Source organism: Macrobrachium nipponense, chromosome 27 (genome assembly GCF_015104395.2).
Source record: "Macrobrachium nipponense isolate FS-2020 chromosome 27, ASM1510439v2, whole genome shotgun sequence".
Lineage (NCBI taxonomy): Eukaryota > Metazoa > Arthropoda > Malacostraca > Decapoda > Palaemonidae > Macrobrachium > Macrobrachium nipponense.
In genome coordinates, this window is record NC_087216.1 from 35,906,021 (window position 1) to 35,925,811 (window position 19,791).

A 19,791-nucleotide genomic window follows, 5' to 3' on the forward strand; every position below is an offset into this window, starting at 1 on the left:
GGAGTGAAAATGTTACCTATTAAAACTATCATGAATACAGTATCTGACTAAAAGGGTCAGCACTGGGTATGCATTTAAGAGGCCTATGAAGAGCATCACGTAATGATTAATTTATGAACGATATCGAAAGTACACTCTGCTCTTACTTTATACAAAGAAACCCCTGATAGGGTTCGACAGAACTATCAGATCAATACGAGTTTCAATCAATCGGCCCCAACTTCGAAAATTAAACCAATTTTTTATTTTTAAATGAAGAGCAAGACTTGTAAACCAAAAAGATAATTATTTTCAAAACTGGCCCAAATTAAATGCTGTTTTGCTACAGGGGAAACCACAATATCTCTGATTTTAAGCTTTCCTATATCAGGAAGGTGTGGCTCGATTTACAGTACGACATCTGAAGAATTTTCCCCAAGGAACATTAAATAAATGACCATCGTGATGTCTTTAGCTTTGACTCACAGGGACGTTTGGAAATAAAGCAAATGAGTCATGCATATGAAGGACAGTACCTTGGTTTTCGTGTTTCTTTTGCACATCCCTTAAAAACATGCAATATGAACTATGTACATACAACCAACAGAAAACAATATGAACGTTAATACCCAAAGAAGAACCCTAAATATTTCCAAGCCATTGACTTTACTACTATTTTCCTATCACAAACAGCACATAAATTCTTATAAAAACTGAATTAAAAATCCAAAACAATGAATGGCAAAATAATTTTTAAAAAAAGTACAGGATAATAAGAGCACTCACAGTGTAAAATGTCTATGTCTTAACGGTACCTTGCTCAGTAAGCAATAAGTACTAAAACCAATCGACTTTGAAAAAAGATATATCTATTTAACTTTATCTAAATTCAAATATGATTCCTCATAGAACTTTAAATTTATCAGCAATTAAAGTATTTGATTCAAAAGCTTCTGTATTTTTTGTTTATCAATAACGAACATAATTTTGTAATCATACACTAAACCCAATAGAGCAGATATACTAAACCAGAAATTTATAAACCAATAATGGTTTTCTTTAAGTTATGAATTTCTGGTTAAAGAAACGTATTGTCGGAAAAAGGATTCAATGAAAAAGTCACTGAAAAAGTAACATTCACAACAGATTTCCATAAAATAGGCTGCCTGATGAAATCCCGCCCCCAGCCAAAAAAAAAAATTAAGTAACCAATTACCCCTACGTCCCCTCAGCCACTACACAAGCTTGATAAAGCCAGACATGGTCAATGGTCAAGTCACTCTCTGACTGGGATGCCAATAAAAATAATAACTACTCGTACGTTAACTTTCATGTCACACCCACCACCATCATAAACAAATAAAAAAAAAAACATGCGTACCTTCCAACTCCTCCAGGCTGTCGCCAAGGTAATCTGTGCCGCCTTCATCAGTCTATACTTCTGTTGCTGTCTCCATCCTCGGTATGTCTTTTGCACCAGAACCGCCAAGTCCTCCAAGCGCTCCCGTCGGAATTCTTCTAGTTCGTGTACCTTTTGTATAAGAAAGTGTGTATACGTATATTTGAAGCGGATGATTTCTTTCATTACAAACAGTTCATTCGTACACTACCATATTTAATCATATACTGTATGTATATATATATATATATATATATATATATATATATATATATAGTATATATATATATGTGTGTGTGTGTGTGTGTGTATTTATACATTATATACATATATAACCATATATATATTATATATATATATATAATATAAATAAGATATTTATATATATATAATAGATATAGACGAGAGAGTGAGGGAGAGAGAGAGAGAGACGAGAGAGAGAGAGAGAGAGAGAGAGAGAGAGAGAGAGAGATTCTTTTATTTAGATAAATGTCAATACTGATGTCACCATTGTGTTAAGATATCTTAAGCAGAACATTCTGATTAGGTTGCTAGTATATAATTTTATATATATATATATATATATCTATATATATATATATATATATAATATATATATATATATATATATATATATATATATATATATATATGCACTAACAACCAAATCAGAATGTCCTACTTAAGATACACAATGGTAACATAAGTAATTTATCTAAATAAAAGAATCTCTCTCCAATTATTATGTGTATAATATATACATATACTATATTACCATTACTTCTGTCAATAAATGCTGAAAAAATGGATGCTAAAATGTTTCCCTGCATTCTCAACTGTACCCAACTATAAGAAATTAATTCCATTAGCATTTTATTCCCAACTAATATCAGACGAATACGCAAATATTTCTGTAAGCAATATATTAAGACATATCTAAGCACTGGATATTGTTACATGCTAAACTGACATTAAGTGCCATTACTGTTCCAATGTTTCGCGATAATAATGGCACACATTTGCAGTACATACAATATATCGATGCACAATTAACTGTCTGATCTCTCTGCATAGGAGCAAGCACTGCACAGGCACCCAAGTCTCCACAGCATATATAGTCTATCATAATCAGCGCTATTACTCTACTAATAGTCTACTTCATTCCATCTGTCCACTCACCAACGTAGGTCTTGGGTACATGTGGAAATATGAATAGATAGATCGTGATTGGCTGAAATCAATGTTTTCGATATCGATGAACAATATTTCTTCAGTAATGCATCTAAATGCTTTTGTATGAAAAAAACACCCTCACACCCTCTTACATAGATCATAAACATGCCTATGATATGTGTAGATAATATAACAATATAAGCTACCGAAAAACAAGCTCATTATAAACCGTCTACATAGATCAAACACAAACGAACGATGAGTTCTCAATTAGTGTTTCATCTCACTGTAAGCATAATAAAAAGACATCTAGCTATGCGAGTGCTAATAAAAGGCATTTTAATCATTTCTTGCATGTGAATGATATGAGTAGGGTAATATTCGAAATAGCATGAGATATTACTGCCCATGAGGCTGCCTGTGGGTGGTAGGTAGGTGAAAGTGGCAGCCACTACGACACAGCCTGACAGCGGGAAATTCCGTGAATGCATGACAATGATATTGCGGATTCCTCTTTAGATTACTTTGCATATTTACATATTTTTTCCTTGGCATACAAATCGTTATATTAGGTCAATGACTGGGCAATCTCAAGAGTTATTTTGTCAATCAACTTATTAGAAAAAGTTTGAAATCTCATTAAGTTCCCGTCCACCTTTGTATATAAATGACATATGTACGGCATCAAAAGTTGGCTTAGGCATAGTTTTACTTTATAATATAAGCAGTGGCGTCATTATGTAGCTGGCCACCCCCGGTCGAAATTCCCCTTCTTTTTACCTTTACAACTTGTATAGAGCTGAGTAATGAATGGGTAGAGTTATAGGTTTTTAACACAAGTGAAATGTTTGTTCATGATACATTTTGATCCAACTTAATGCTATCAACTTATGTAAGAAATGACTGAGACTATAGCTACAGTTTTGAGCAAGCACAATGCAATTTGCTTCTGCTGCTTCCAGTTATTTCCAGGGACAGGAGATAAAAAAAAAGTTAAGTATATCTTAGTTTTACCAGACCACTGACCTGATTAACAACTCTCCCAGGGCTGGCCCGAAGGATGAGATATTTTTACGTAGCTAGGAACCAATTGGTTACCTAGCAACGGGACCTACAGCTTATTGTGGGATCCGAACCGCACTATATCGAGAAATGAATTTCTATCACCAGAAATGAATTCCTCTAATTCCACGTTGGCCGAGTCGTGAATCAAACATCGGACCACCGGATTGGTAGCCGAGCACAAAATCCACTCGTCCACCGAGGAACTAGTGGAACAGGAGATGAAGTAAGGGAAAGGGATAGGCTGCAATTTTGAAGAAGAGGTTTTGGAAGGTCATCAGTCTTTTCTGTTATTGATGATATGCACTATTTTGAAAAACTTGTGCTAAATGTTTCCTATAAAGCTGTAACTCTCTCTTAATTTCTCGTCAATAAATTATGTCGTTGTGATTCTACTCTCCCTTTTTGTCCTCATTTACACTCATTGTTTCATTTACATTCATACATACATACATAGTTCCTCCTTGGACATTTGGTAGCCTAAGTTCACTACCTGCTCTGCCAAGGCAGAACCAGAGGAATTTATTTTTGGTGATCAGAAATTAATTTCTCGATATAATGTGGTTCGGATTCCACAATAAGCTGTAGATCCCGTTGCTAAGTAACCAATGGGTTCCCAGCCACGTAAAAAACTTAACCCTTCGGGCCAGCCCTAAGAGGGCTGTTAATCAGCTCAGTGGTCTGGTTAACCTAAAATATAATTAATTTATATATATATATATATATATATATATATATATATATATATATATATATATATATATATATATATATATATATATATATATATATATATATATATATATATATATATATATATATATATATATATATAATGACAATAGACGATCAATTGTAAGAACCCTAAGATGGCTGAGAACTGAAGAATTCCTTCATCACTCCTCTTCACTTACTGCTCTCTGACTCTTGATATAGACTTTATTTCTGCCAAAGGTGTACTGCTGCGGCGTCAGCGGAAGGTCCGCCAAGAGTAAGGCGCAGCCTTCCAGAGGCGCTCCTCTCCAGACGGGCCAAGTGTGTAGTGATAACATTCCATAACGATTTAAGAACGCATCATGAGTTGCTCTATAGGACCATCCCTCGGCCTGCACCCGTGCTTGTTCTACTAACCTGGAGGAAGATCATGTCATTACCGTATATTGACCACCATAATGTCGACAGCCATAATGATAAGGATAAAAATGAGGTCACGAGGAACACGATTATATTATGAGTATATAATAAAATGCTGGAATAATTACAATAATAAATCTGCAGAACAAGGAATGAATTCTGATGAACATGAAATTTTAGATATTGAGCGGTGAAGTGATTTCCAAAACAAAAATAGTAAACTGTGAAAAGATCAGAATTTGTGAGACCAGAAAACATACAGTTTGTAGTAAAACCATAATGTAATAGAAAAAGTATACTGGAAGAAAGTATATAAACCAAATCCTTATAGCAGTACATGATGTAATACAAAATTGAAAGACAAATAAAAAAACAACAACAGCAGAATAACATCTATGGTACTGAATACATTTTTCACTAAGAAATAACCTAGGTATATCAAATTTGGTTCTTCTTTGGTACAAGAGCCTCTTAACATTGGAATATCTCTAATATTTGGAAGAGAGGATGATGAACTTAAGTTTAATCAAACAGCGTGTAATCAAGAAGGTTTTTAATCATAAATATCTTTTCATCTGTAAAATGAAATTCTCCGCTGCATCAGATGAACCTAACATTAATACCTTCCACACAAAACATATGAACACCAGAAGCGCTCGACACACACACACGTTACCTAAAAATGAGTAAACAATATTCACATTAAAATGTTTCATGTAATCAGTTTTTTCAAATAAAGACAACTGCAAATCCAATGGAGAAGAAGACACCAAGAGGGAAAAAGGAGAAAACAAGCAGATCTTAATTGAAACTGATTGATCGTCTTTTTACAGAATGAAGCCTGGTGAGAAAAAAGGAAGAACAAGGAGAATTCCCAAGCTATAAAACTATAAGAGTTTTCAAACAATCGCTAGAAAATAACGGGAAGATGTAACAGGGCCAAAGGCCTTTCCTTAACGGGGAAACGGAAGTAAAGAAAAGATAAGCTACGGATCCCACATAAAACTTACCCTAAGTATTTGATTTGATGTAAAACAAGAGCTGATTCCAGTATTCTAGGCTGTTTCAGTTCGTTAGGTTTGACACAAGAAATAAGATGTGGCGTTTTGGAGCGTATCGTTCTTAATAACGCAGATACGGATATAAGCACCTGAGTACCCACGCTCGCTGGACGTTTCAAAGTGGTACGACGGGGATTACCTGCCAAAAAAAATAAATAAACAAATAAATAAATACATAAGTAAATAAATAAATACATAAATAAATAAATAAATACATGAATAAATGCGCATCTGCGAAACATTGGATAAACACCAGGAAAGACAAACATTATAGCTACATATGGGACAAGTGAATCTTCATCAAGGGACAAAAGACTGACGTTGCCTATCATCCAGAACAACATTCATTCAGCGAGTGCTTTCAATGAAGCTGATTTCAGTGTAAAGTATAATTATTTTGAGAAACGTACATTTTTGGAGGACCCATTTATGAAACAGCCTTAGCAATCTACATTTCTGTTCAGCAGAGTTAACGACCATGAGTTATGAAAGTTTTATTCAAGAAAATTTTTGCGTAGACGAAAAAAAAAAGGAATAGCTGCTCTTTGGTTTCATCGTAGATTTGAGCTACTGAAGAAATCCTTGTCTTATCGTTGTCACTTAAGACAGCTTTCTCCGTACAATGAAGGGCATTTCTTCAAGCTGCAACTTTTAGCTGTTAGTAGTCCAGTGTCTTCAAGTGTCGTTACTTTACTCAAGTTGTCAACAGCTTTTCATTCAGAAATTAAATCTTAAAATCTTGACCTCATTTGCATAATATTACAATCCTCTCCTGTGTCGTTCATAAAGCTGCATAAATTCGGACATTCCGTTTTCATTTACCTGCTATTCATTATAAACCATATCTATTACATTCTGCTTATCATAAGCTAAGCTGTTAGTTCGTTCTAGATTATGCGGGCTTTATGTCAGTCAAGCGCTTGCCCCTTTCTTCTTATTTCCTCTTTTTTTGTTTTTTTTCACATATTAGTCCTCTCTTTAATAAAAAAAAAATTTTGTGCTATAAGTGTACGGTCACGTATAATAATAATAATAATAATAATAATAATAATAATAATAATAATAATAATAATAATAATAATAATAATAATATAATAATAATATGCTGGAAGAAGACCTTCATTAATACAGGTTTCATTGAAAAATAATGGCTAATTCAGCCGCATTTATTTTTATAGAAATTTCTCTATTCTTATTATTACTGAATTTTCTTCTGTACTCAAATTGGCTATTAAAACGCCAAATGGGGGATTCATGTCAAAAATGTGGTATTTGTCAAATTGAATACATTATACAAAATGCATATTGTATAATATATATCCAATTTGACAAATACCACGTTTTTGACATGAATCCCCCATTTGGCGTTTTAATAGCCAATTTGAGTACAGAAGAAAAGTTAGTAATAGAGAAGCTTCTATACAAAATATACGAGGCTGAAATAGCCATTATTCATAATAATAATAATAATAATAATAAATAATAATAATAATAATAATAATAATAATAATAATAATAATAATAATAATAATAATAATAATAATAATGTGGCGCCGTGGAGGAGTGGGTTAGGTCGTCAATAGACTTAAGTCAAGTTAAGCAACATTGGGGCTGGTCAGTCGTTGGATGGGTGACCGCTCTCCTCGGCGTTGATTCCTTGGGAAAGGATCTTTACCATAATTTCCTCAGTCTACTCAGCTGTAAATGAGTACCTATCCCTGATGGGGTAGGGTCCAGCTATGGGTTAAATAGCAAACTCAGCAATGATGGAAAGAAATGAAGGAATAAACGACAACGACGTAAATGGAACCTCTGGCAACAGAGGAGCTTCGTCCGGCAACCAGGTATTCAACCCAATTGAAGGGGAAGACGGTCAGGTACTTGGAGGTCGTCATCCAGCAACTGATCACCACAACGACAATAATCAACAGCCTGAGATTGGAGCTACAGAGGCAAAAAGGAAGAAATGGACAAGAGAAGAAAATAAGGAAATATGGAGATGCTACATCAGAAGCAACCCCGACGGAGAGAGGATATAGAAGAAGATTGGTCAACATCTGGAATGAGAGGAATAACACCCCCCAAACAGAGCAGAGGCTGGCAGACCAAGTAAGGAACATAAAGAAAAAGAACTGGCTCTCCCCAACAGAAAGAGAAGAACTGGAAAGGGAAATGTCACACGACAACGAATTACACGAAGACGAACTGAGAGACGATGCCACAGAGGACGACAGAGAGGATGAGGTATCAAACAACGACACACGAAGAAACACCGACGAAGTAACAGAGAGGACGGAATGGGTAGAAAAGATTCGACAATGGATGGAGCCAGATACAGAGAGAACAAAGATCCCCTCCATGAAAGCCTACAACACCAAGAAATTAAGGGAAAAAAACAAGTGAGGTCAATGAAATAATGGGCATAATACACACCACCAGTATCACAGAAACAAATAACTTGACATATGCAGGAGCAAGATTAGTAGCAGAACTGATGGGGATTCGAACACCAACACCACCAGCACAACAACCCAACAGAAACCAAAACAGCACCTCCTTGGAAAAGGCGCCTGGAAAAGCAAATCATGGTGATGAGATCTGACTTGAGTAAACTGAAAGAGATGGCAGAAAAAAGGCTAAGAAGCAAGAAAACAAGGGAGGAACTCAACGAGAAATACAAAGTACAAGAGAGGGGACTAAACAAACCAATAGAAGATGTAAAACAGAGGCTTAAGGCCAAAGCACATAAGATCCAACGGTACATGAACAGGAATAAGGGATACCAACAGAACAAACTATTCGGAACCAACCAGAAAAGACTATACAGCCAACTAAGAGGGGAAGACAACCACCAAGAAATTCCTGAAGCCGAACCAAGTAAGAGAGACTGGGAAAACATATGGAGCAATCCGGTATCACACAACAAACATGCAACATGGCTCCAGGAAGTCAAGGAAGAAGAAACAGGGAGAATAAAACAAAGATTCACAGAGATCACGACAGACACAGTCAGACACCAAACTAAAGAAAATGCCAAACTGGAAAGCCCCAGGTCCCGATGAAGTCCATGGATACTGGCTCAAAAACTTCAAGGCCCTACACCCACGAATAGCAGAACAACTCCAGCATTGTATCTCAAATCACCAAGCACCCAAATGGATGACCACAGGAAGAACATCCTTAGTACAAAAAGACAAGAATAAGGGAAATATAGCCAGTAACTACAGGCCTATCACCTGCCTACCAATAATGTGGAAGTTACTAACAGGTATCATCAGTGAAAGGCTATACAACTACCTAGAGGAGACAAACACCCTCCCCCACCAACAGAAAGGCTGCAGAAGGAAGTGTAGGGGCACAAAAGACCAGCTCCTGATAGACAAAATGGTAATGAAGAACAGTAGGAGAAGGAAAACCAACCTAAGCATGGCATGGATAGACTATAAGAAAGCCTTCGACATGATACCACACACATGGCTCATAGAATGCCTGAAAATATATGGGGCCGAGGAAAATACCATCAGCTTCCTCAAAAATACAATGCGCAACTGGAATACAATACTTACAAGCTCTGGAATAAGACTAGCAGAGGTTAATATCAGGAGAGGGATCTTCCAGGGCGACTCACTGTCCCCACTACTCTTCGTAGTAGCCATGATTCCCATGACAAAAGTACTACAGAAGATGGATGCCGGGTACCAACTCAAGAAAAGAGGCAACAGAATCAACCATCTGATGTTCATGGACGACATCAAGCTGTATGGTAAGAGCATCAAGGAAATAGATACCCTAATCCAGACTGTAAGGATTGTATCTGGGGACATCAAGATGGAGTTTGGAATAGAAAAATGCGCCTTAGTCAACATACAAAAAGGCAAAGTAGCAAGAACTGAAGGGATAAAGCTACCAGATGGGAGCAACATCAAACACATAGATGAGACAGGATACAAATACCTGGGAATAATGGAAGGAGGGGATATAAAACACCAAGAGATGAAGGACACGATCAGGAAAGAATATATGCAGATACTCAAGGCGATACTCAAGTCAAAACTCAACGCCGAAATATGATAAAAGCCATAAACACATGGGCAGTGCCAGTAATCAGATACAGCGCAGGAATAGTGGAATGGACGAAGGCAGAACTCCGCAGCATAGATCAGAAAACCAGGAAACATATGACAATACACCAAGTACTACACCCAAGAGCAAATACGGACAGACTATACATAACACGAAAGGAAGGAGGGAGAGGACTACTAAGTATAGAGGATTGCGTCAACATCGAAAACAGAGCACTGGGGCAATATCTGAAAACCAGTGAAGACGAATGGCTAAAGAGTGCATGGGAAGAAGGACTAATAAAAGTAGACGAAGACCCAGAAATATACAGAGACAGGAGAAAGACAGAAAGAACAGAGGACTGGCACAACAAACCAATGCACGGACAATACATGAGACAGACTAAAGAACTAGCCAGCGATGACAATTGGCAATGGCTACAGAGGGGAGAGCTAAAGAAGGAAACTGAAGGAATGATAACAGCGGCACAAGATCAGGCCCTAAGAACCAGATATGTTCAAAGTACGATAGACGGAAATAACATCTCTCCCATATGTAGGAAGTGCAATACGAAAAATGAAACCATAAACCACATAGCAAGTGAATGCCCGGCACTTGCACAGAACCAGTACAAAAAGAGGCATGATTCAGTGGCAAAAGCCCTCCACTGGAGCCTGTGCAAGAAACATCAGCTACCTTGCAGTAATAAGTGGTACGAGCTCCAACCTGAAGGAGTGATAGAAAACGATCAGGCAAAGATCCTCTGGGACTATGGTATCAGAACGGATAGGGTGATACGTGCAAACAGACCAGACGTGACGTTGATTGACAAAGTCAAGAAGAAAGTATCACTCATTGATGTCGCAATACCATGGGACACCAGAGTTGAAGAGAAAGAGAGGGAAAAAATGGATAAGTATCAAGATCTAAAAAATAGAAATAAGAAGGATATGGGATATGCCAGTGGAAATCGTACCCATAATCATAGGAGCACTAGGCACGATCCCAAGATCCCTGAAAAGGAATCTAGAAAAACTAGAGGCTGAAGTAGCTCCAGGACTCATGCAGAAGAGTGTGATCCTAGAAACGGCACACATAGTAAGAAGAGTGATGGACTCCTAAGGAGGCAGGACGCAACCCGGAACCCCACACTATAAATACCACCCAGTCGAATTGGAGGACTGTGATTGAGCAAAAAAAAAAAAAAAAATAATAATAATAATAATAATAATAATACAGAGAACACTGCTTCTTACCTTCAGGAAAAAGGTCCTTAATAATACTGTGGTTACAACGATACATGGCTCTGGTCAGGTCACGATGAAGACTATCACAGTTCTTTTCGATGAATCCGTGGACGCTATACGTCACGGATCCCGCGTAGTGACGAATTCTGAAATCAGGAAAATTGTTACGACAAGTTTCTTTGCTTATTACTGTTATCAATGGAAGAGCATATGTCTGTATCTTCATTATAACTTGCAAAATGAAAGACATAAATATTGATCATAAAATTTCGCTCGGTGTACTTGATGCAAATTGCTAATAATACGTAATATCATTTATAATAACTGCTACCGAAATTTCCCGTTGATATATCTAACCTGAACTCCAATCATATCATTACCTAATTCAGTAGACAAATACGAAGACAGAAAACTCACAGGAAGGGAAGTCTAAGAACATCATTGCACCAAAACCATGAATAAATTAACGAACAACACACTTGAATGAGAGTTAAGCCTTTTCGTCAGTTTATACTTCAACTATCGAAAGAAAATCGTACATGGCTTTAGGTTACGTACACTTAAAGTAAGTTTTCAGTACTTCAAAAAGCCTCTACGAAAATGTAGAGACATTGAGTTTTTCATTATATCATTCAAGGAAGACGCAAAGCTTTCATCAAGTGATGAGTTATTTTTGCATGACATTTAAGTGTCGACTTCAGCAATGATCCGCTTTCAGTTTTCTCGCTTCATTTCATTGTGGGATGTTGGGGAGGCCGGGGAAGTACCAGAAGCAGTATTATCTACTTATTGAGAAAAGAGAAGCACTGCATACTCCAGCGAGTGCTGGTAAGGGAGGTAGAGCTCCTCTGGTACTAGAGCATAAGATTAGGAAGACTTCCTGCTTCTTCCCCTTCGTCTCGTCAGGCTTAACGAGATTGCCTTCCAGACACATGGCTGCAATTTGAACACCAAAAATAAAGCAAGTTTGCTCGACATTCCGTTCGGTATTTCAGGAGGCCGTGTCACGGAAGCCCGTTTTTCTAGCGACCTCTAGCAACTTAACCGTTATACTTTACACCAAATAGCCAATGTAAGTCGTAAAATTAAAATAAGCGTTGGCCTTTGATACCTCCGCCGTTACGAGTATTCACCATATCGTATTATAAGATTGAAAACGACTATTTAAGAATGAAATTTAGCACTAGACGCAAAAAAAAAAAAATCTCTTTAGAATCCAGAGATATGACTTTTTATTAGACTTGAGAAAACGGCGAGATCTGCGGGTTTTCTGTTAACAGTGCACCTATTTTTGCTAGAAGTGTGAAATCTCTTGATTGCACTTCTCTTTCTTGTCGTTTTCTGGCAAACCTACAGGGTAGGTGCACCCCGTAGCCATTCTCTGCCACAGCACTAAACCTCAGCCTTTTCACAATACTCATTTTCGAATTGCAGGTGTCTAATTGAACTTACAGTTTTATGTACCTATAGATAACTATATACACTATGATGAATTGACCCACGAGACGTCGGAAAAATCAGATTTCATTCAAGAAGGCACCACAAGGCTCCTTCATTTGCTTTTCGTTCGACTGAGAGAATAACTGATAACTCTATACATGAAAGTTGATCTTATTTTGTACATTTTCCTTCAGGAAGATTCTGGGAACGGCCAAAGATTATTCTTCAAAAAATTAGGTCAGGTAATTTACACTGCTTATCCAAGAAGAAAAATGATTATGATAAGAAAAAATCCACCCATTTTTCATAACTGTTAAAACTCCGAGAAATATGTGGTTGTTACTATAGCAATGTTAAGTAATATGAGAATGGAGAGACAGAAGTTATGAGATATAAAAGCAATCAACTGTATTTTTTAGTCCAGCAGGAGACATGAAATTCACAATTACAAAAGATTAAAAACATTTAATTCTGGGGTGCTGGCAGAGGAAAATGTAAGTCATGGACTATGACCAACTTTGCGTTATGCATCCAACTAACTTTTGCATGATCTGCGTCCCATCCGTCATATCAACTTAAGCAACTTAAATTTTGAAGCAACAGGACACATCTTAGAAATATTACTAAAACTTCTACAAACCATCGACTAAACTAAACAATGGGTCCGAAAAATCAAATAGGCTGGTAACGCACATCAAATTACTATATATTGGACCAACTAAATCGAAAGACCTAATGAAAAGTAAGGCAATACTGTTAAAATCCCACTCAAGGATTGACTAAACGGAGTTTTAGAACTCCAGAAATAAGTAGCAGAGTGGTAGAACTTACTGTATACTGTCAGAAGTCAGAAATGGAGCGACTGAAACTAGACATTAGGAATGAAGGTATCCGGAAAATATTGCACTCGTTACAAATGAGTAGGAAAGTGGGGCATATGCAGCCACTAAGCGGGAACGACCAGCGCCAGGACCTTCACTCAAGGATGGACATAGCACTAAAACCTCATCAGAAGGTGACACTCATATCACCCCGATATAGGAACCACCGCGACGATGGGGCTTACCTGAAGGAGTCTGCCGGGATGTTGTTGTCGGAGTGGGCATGGCGTCCGCCCTTGATGTCAAAGAGGGAGTGGCCACCGCACGAGAAGGAGAGCTGCTGAAGAAGGGCGTCTTTCCCTCCGCCAACTCTTAAACTCACCTCCTCTATCACTGCCAACACTCCTGTTTGACGCTGCAACACATTCAATTAATTCTGGTTACTTTGGGAGGCATAAGAAATGAATCTACTGTTGAGAATAAGTCAAGATTAATTCTAGTTCCTTTGGGCTTAAGAAATAAATCTACTGTTGAGAATAACTCAAAATCTGCCCCAAGTTTCTCTGGACGTAAGTAGTAGGCCGCCTTTTAAATTATTTAAAAGTTTGACTTTGAGCAAAAGCATTTAGCGTTACACTCTGAGCCAGCCATGCTAATCCTATGTAGTTTCATATTGTCGAACCTGGTGAACGTTCCACAAGATCAGGATATAACATTACGGTAGGATGAACTGCTTCTTTGCCTGCTTTTCCAAATCTGTCATTCATCAGTTTCTTGGCCTATTGATCTTCATCTCAGTTTTACTATCAAGTTGCCTATCTACCTTCATCTCATTTTTACTATCAAGTTAAGTTTTTTATTGTATTTTCTTCGCATCTGGCATTAAATTCTTTGAAAGCTTCGCCTGTAAATATCATGTTATTACTTGAGCACCATCATGCTCTAATGATTCATCAGTTAAAGTATCAAACTTCATTTTATGATTTAACTAATATGATATCACATATCCTGTCTGAACAGGAATTATATTAAGATTCATTCCCTTTCATTTTGTTATTATTATTATTATTATTATTATTATTATTATTATTATTATTATTATTATTATTATTATTATTATTATTATGAAGCATATATTTAAATGTAACTGAACGCGCACTTAACTGGTGGAACATAGAAATCAATAAAAAAAAAGCTAAAATGGACAAGAAAAACATATTAACACTTGAAATGAAAGGGGATACTAAGCAATATGAACAAAAACAGAGGTGGCGAAGCCCTTACCTGTTCCAACAAATCCACAACGGCATTGTTCATGGGTATGTCGATGGGCGTCCAATCGAGGCCTTCTCTTAGGTAGTCCTCTTGGGTCTCCTTCAGCGTTATTTCCGTTAAAACCTGCAGAGAACAAAAGGCTTAGCTTCTTTAAACATGCATTTAGGGTCATACGAAGCAAAGACCTCCTTCTATGGTCATCGTTTTCCTATCTAGCAGCATGAAAAAATTCAGATGCACTTTTACCGAGTGATACAGAGCTGAACCTTTGCATTACGAAGGGATTACACCGTCCTTAGGAGACTGGCGCTAAATTACTGATGACAGTTGGGGAGGCAAGTTATTGAAACGTGTCTCTTAAAACATGACTCGAGATTTCCATAAAGCCGTTTTCTTGACACCTAATTCTAATTTAAAGAAAGAAATATGTTGAACACCCACTTACCTGGTGAAGTTTTTCATTACAAAAATTAATGATCAGCTGTTCAAAGCTGTTCGTCTCTAAGATTTCAAAGCCGAAGATGTCTAATATTCCTAAAACTCTTCTTCTACCCATGGTTTTTACCTGGAAAAAAATGAAAAAAAGGAATGAAAGAAAACGGGGGATCAACGTAAACAAAGACAACTGACAAAGACATAGAAAAGGAAAGTGATTGGGAAATAGGTAACATAACTTACTACATGTTCATAAAAAGTTCTGACCACGGGCAAAAATGAGAATAAGCACATGTAATCACTAATACATACATACATACATACATACATATATATATATTATATATAATATATAAATATATATATAATATATATATAATACTATATATTATATATATATATATAATTACCAATTTGATGATCAATTAAATATTATAAAATAAAAAAAAATATTTATAAGTTTACATAGACAGTGACATCCTTTAAATGTATATAATAATTATACCAACCTAAACAAAAAAGCTGTACTATCAATAAATTCTTTATGTTTACCAGACAAACACATAATTCAAACTGCTCACTACTATACTGCATCATATTTCTTCATTCTGAACTAAAGAAATGATAATTTACTTAATATCGAAAAAACTTGCAGACGCGAAAATAGGGATCCTAATAACAGATGACCTGACAGAAGAGGCAAAGACTTTCGTGAAGAGCAACTAAAAGCAACTTGGAAAGTGTCATAGCCAATAACACCGCCAGTAATGAGGTAAATAAAAAAACCGAACCACGATTACAAGTGTAAAGTGGGGTTATTCAAGACTGAAAGTGCTTAAATCCCTGTATGTGATAGAACAGAACAAATTCCTTGTTTGGTGACAGGTAGACATTACCTTCAGAGTCACAGAAGGAAAGGAAGAGGAATATAAAGAGGAAATGAAAATAAAAATCAGAGTATACCGTGTTAAACTATCTTGAGTTGCGAATGCCTTAATGGGACAGAACAGAACCAGTTTACTGGTAGAGTAACGGGGGGGAATTAGTTGAAAAATAAAAGGGAAAATAGATACCATAAAATTATGTAAAAATATCTTCGAATTTGTAGATAATGGTACAACACAGATTATGATTAGTTTTCTTGTTAGAATACAAAGTAGTTAAATCATGTGAACTCTATAGAATTTTGATTATGTGTATGGGACAGAATGAATCAAATTGCCCGGATGAGGGAAAAAGAAAGTGAGTTAAATCAACATGAAGAGGAAAGGAAATGAAGGGAAAAGGAAGTGAAGCACAGGTGAAATACTGGGTTCATGACACTTGCTACATTCAGGTTTTTGCGCAACAATTCATAAAACGTCACCTAATCCCTCAACAAAAATGGCAGAAACGGAGCATGAGAGCAAAACTCTGTCCTCACCCTTATGGCCTCATTGATCCTACTGACTACCCAGGTCACGAGCCTGTTGAAGAGGGCGCGGCAGAGGGCGTCTCGCGTCCTGGTGGCCTCCATGGCCGAGAGCTCGGCCACGACCGTTTCCCCCCGGGTCTCCACCGTCCGGGTTTGGAGAGCACCGGCCAAGGTGGAGACGTCACAAGAGAGCAGCTCGCACACTTCATGAAGCTCTGCAAAGGAAGGAGGTCTCGATCACTCATGCAAGGATGCAGGAAAATATTGTCAGTGCAACAAATAAATTTCACGATTTATAAGATTGTGATGGATGTCGATGTACTGAATTCGATGGACGCAGGAATGCAGCAAAATACAGTAACGTTTGCAGCATACATAGCGATGAATAATGGGGGGGATGGGCAGAAATGGAATACAGTTAATGGGCAACATCTGTAACAGATACCAGGTTGAACAAGAAGGCATAACATGATACACAAAGCACGTACCCTTTGTACACTTTGGATAAATTTGTAAGATGATTTCTGAACCATCTGAAGCATCATGTACGATCAGTTTTTTTTTAAACTTTTATATTCCTTTAAAGAATTATTGATATCTAAATAGCCGCTTGCATACAGTTGAATCTTTAAATGCATATAGTTTTACCCTTGGCACTACACAAATTCCTTTGATTGTTACAGCAGCCAATATGTGAATTCCTCTTATTTGGGCACTGCGGACATAATTACCACTATCATTTTACACTTATTAGTCATTAAATCCTTTTTCTATTTGTCAAGTAGCAGTAACAAGTCTTTTTTTTTTTTATTTTATTCAGTGATAATTTCAGTTCTACTAATTTGCATTCAGTGGGTGCACATTCTTTTTCTATTTTGCATTAAGTCGCAAATAAATCCTAACTATTTTGCACGCACTGGTACATAAATTCCTTTGGTTTTTACAAGTGCATTAATCCTTTCTATTTACTGCAGTCATGATGACATACATTCTCCTAATTTGCACCTAATGATAATGTACAACAACCAACCGCCCCCAACCCCTTTTCCCCTCTTTCCTTTCCTTAATCAGCTATAAATGAATCCCTTGACATTCTGTTCTACTTCCATCGGGCAATAATGGAAAGGGCTGCGGCGGCATCTCCAGTCTTACCATATTCGTTTTCATTTGAGCATCCTTCCGTCCCGTCGATATTGTTGACTGAGGTAAAGGTCAGATTCCCCAATTTTAAGACACTGGCAACGATCTTCAGGAGGTCCAGCTGTTCCTCTAGGGACACTCCCAAAGCATCAAGGGCACGCTGGGGCGGGGAGAGATTTCTTAGAATTGCAGGTGGCGACAGTTGATTCGCGTCATAATATTTCGAACTGGATAATGCTCGCATTATAAATCAAAGGTTATATGAATCGATATAAATAGTTATCAGAAACTCTAATAAGCAAATACTTCTATAAAAATTAATACATATATACACACATATTTATATATATTTATATATAAATTATAGATATAAAAGTCCCATTAAATCACACACACACACACACACACACACATACACATATATATATATATATATATATATATATATATATATATATATATATATATATATATATGTGTGTGTGTGTGTGTGTGTATCAATGTATCAAAATGTGTATATAAGTGCATAATTATCTGAGACATTAGCAAGTCAGTAAAGAAGCAGCACATCCATATTTTATGTGTTTATTCAGAGATATTACATAAAAACTTACCTTGGTGATATTGAACTCTGTTCTGTCGTCCAACGTTTCAGACGGAGAATGTCTCGTGGATTTAAGAATACTGTAGTGATCTAGATTTCTTTGAAGTTTTAACATTTCTGTGGAGCATAGAAAAATATGATAATAATACAGAGATACAGAGAATAATAAAAAAAGAGAGATAAGCATCACAGTATAAGAAATGGCCTCCCACTTCCTACGGGAGATAAATGGATATAAAGAACAATTTTTCAACTAGAGCGTGGAATAGCCTATGAACGAAGACTTACAAGGAACTGTCTAATGACTAAAAAAAAAAGGTCACTAATGTGATTGAGGAGAGAGAGAGAGAGAGAGAGAGAGAGAGAGAGAGAGAGAGAGAGAGAGAGAGAGAGAGAGAGAGAGAGAGAGAGAGAGAGTATTGGAAGTTTGAAGATATTCACACCGAGTCAAAAGAAATCAATATTTTATTACACAAAATATTTACTGTAGGACTGACAAGTTCTTCTGCAATCTCTAAGTATGATTTAATATCGGCTTTAGGTGCATTTAAATTACAAAATGAATCTACTCGTTTCCTGCAACGAAAAATAGATGTCTTCTTATTTTGTGAACTGAATTCAACGCTCTTTTACGAACTATGCAAGAAGGAAAGTTTCTTCAAGCTACGGAATTAAGACTTTCATTGAAATATTTTGCCTGCAGGTGATTTAGGAGAAATAACCGAAGATTCGTTTGGAACTGGATTCATTCATGTCAACTGCATTAGGATCTGATTTGCGATTTAAGAAAACTCTATCATAAAGCCAGGCACAAGGGCAGTCTCACGTTATAGCAAGACCTCACAATCCATCGAAGAAAAAAATGCTTACTGTAGAGGGCAGAAAGGATAATAATCTCATTTCTCTGCATCTCTGAGGGTCCCTTACGCTCTATGCTCTATCAACCAATATTCCTTTTTTAAGAATGAGACAAGCTTACATCAGTTCCAAGGTAGAGACGAAAGAGAATGAAATAGGCGAGGAAGGTCACGAAAGAATGAAGTGAAGTAGGATAACAGCGGGGTAGATCTAAGACCGGGGTCATGGCATTGAAGGATTTCATCTTCTATCTAATCTCTCAACTTACTTAGCGTCTGAATGTCGGCTCCAGCTAAAATTTGATAAAATATATGGAAATTTCTCTCCCCAGGCGCCTGCGTGGTCACACGGGACTGCAAAGAAAAATAAGACAAGAAATCATTACTCTGATGCGAAACACGAGAAGGAATAATATGATATTAAGTCAGTTCTACACCTGGAAAGCACAACATTTTATGTAGAAGTAGTAAATAGATGCACAAAGAAATCTAACCTTTCAAATCTAGATTCCACATGGCTACATGGGACAAAAATGAACAATTAAAAGGCACCAGAAAAAACTAACGTTTTCAAAACACTGTTATATTAAAACCTTAAAGATTTAGCACAAACACACACATACATATATATCACCGTCGACTCCAACGCCTTGAAATTTCGCCACTCATGACTAACCTATGCTTTCAC

At 36.8% G+C, this 19,791-nt stretch overlaps 1 protein-coding gene across 1 annotated transcript in view; it reads right to left on the bottom strand.

Moving 5' to 3' along the window:
* Positions 1–19,791, bottom strand: part of LOC135200669 (unconventional myosin-Ia-like) — a gene marked incomplete in the record, with an annotated part of 253,582 nt that overhangs the window by 29,301 nt on the left and 204,490 nt on the right. Inside the window, 11 exon segments of the mRNA XM_064229278.1 lie at positions 1,361–1,510; positions 4,528–4,744; positions 5,758–5,947; positions 11,127–11,263; positions 13,624–13,793; positions 14,663–14,776; positions 15,099–15,218; positions 16,512–16,717; positions 17,655–17,802; positions 18,257–18,363; positions 19,373–19,457. Coding sequence (XP_064085348.1) covers positions 1,361–1,510; positions 4,528–4,744; positions 5,758–5,947; positions 11,127–11,263; positions 13,624–13,793; positions 14,663–14,776; positions 15,099–15,218; positions 16,512–16,717; positions 17,655–17,802; positions 18,257–18,363; positions 19,373–19,457 — 1,644 coding nt within the window.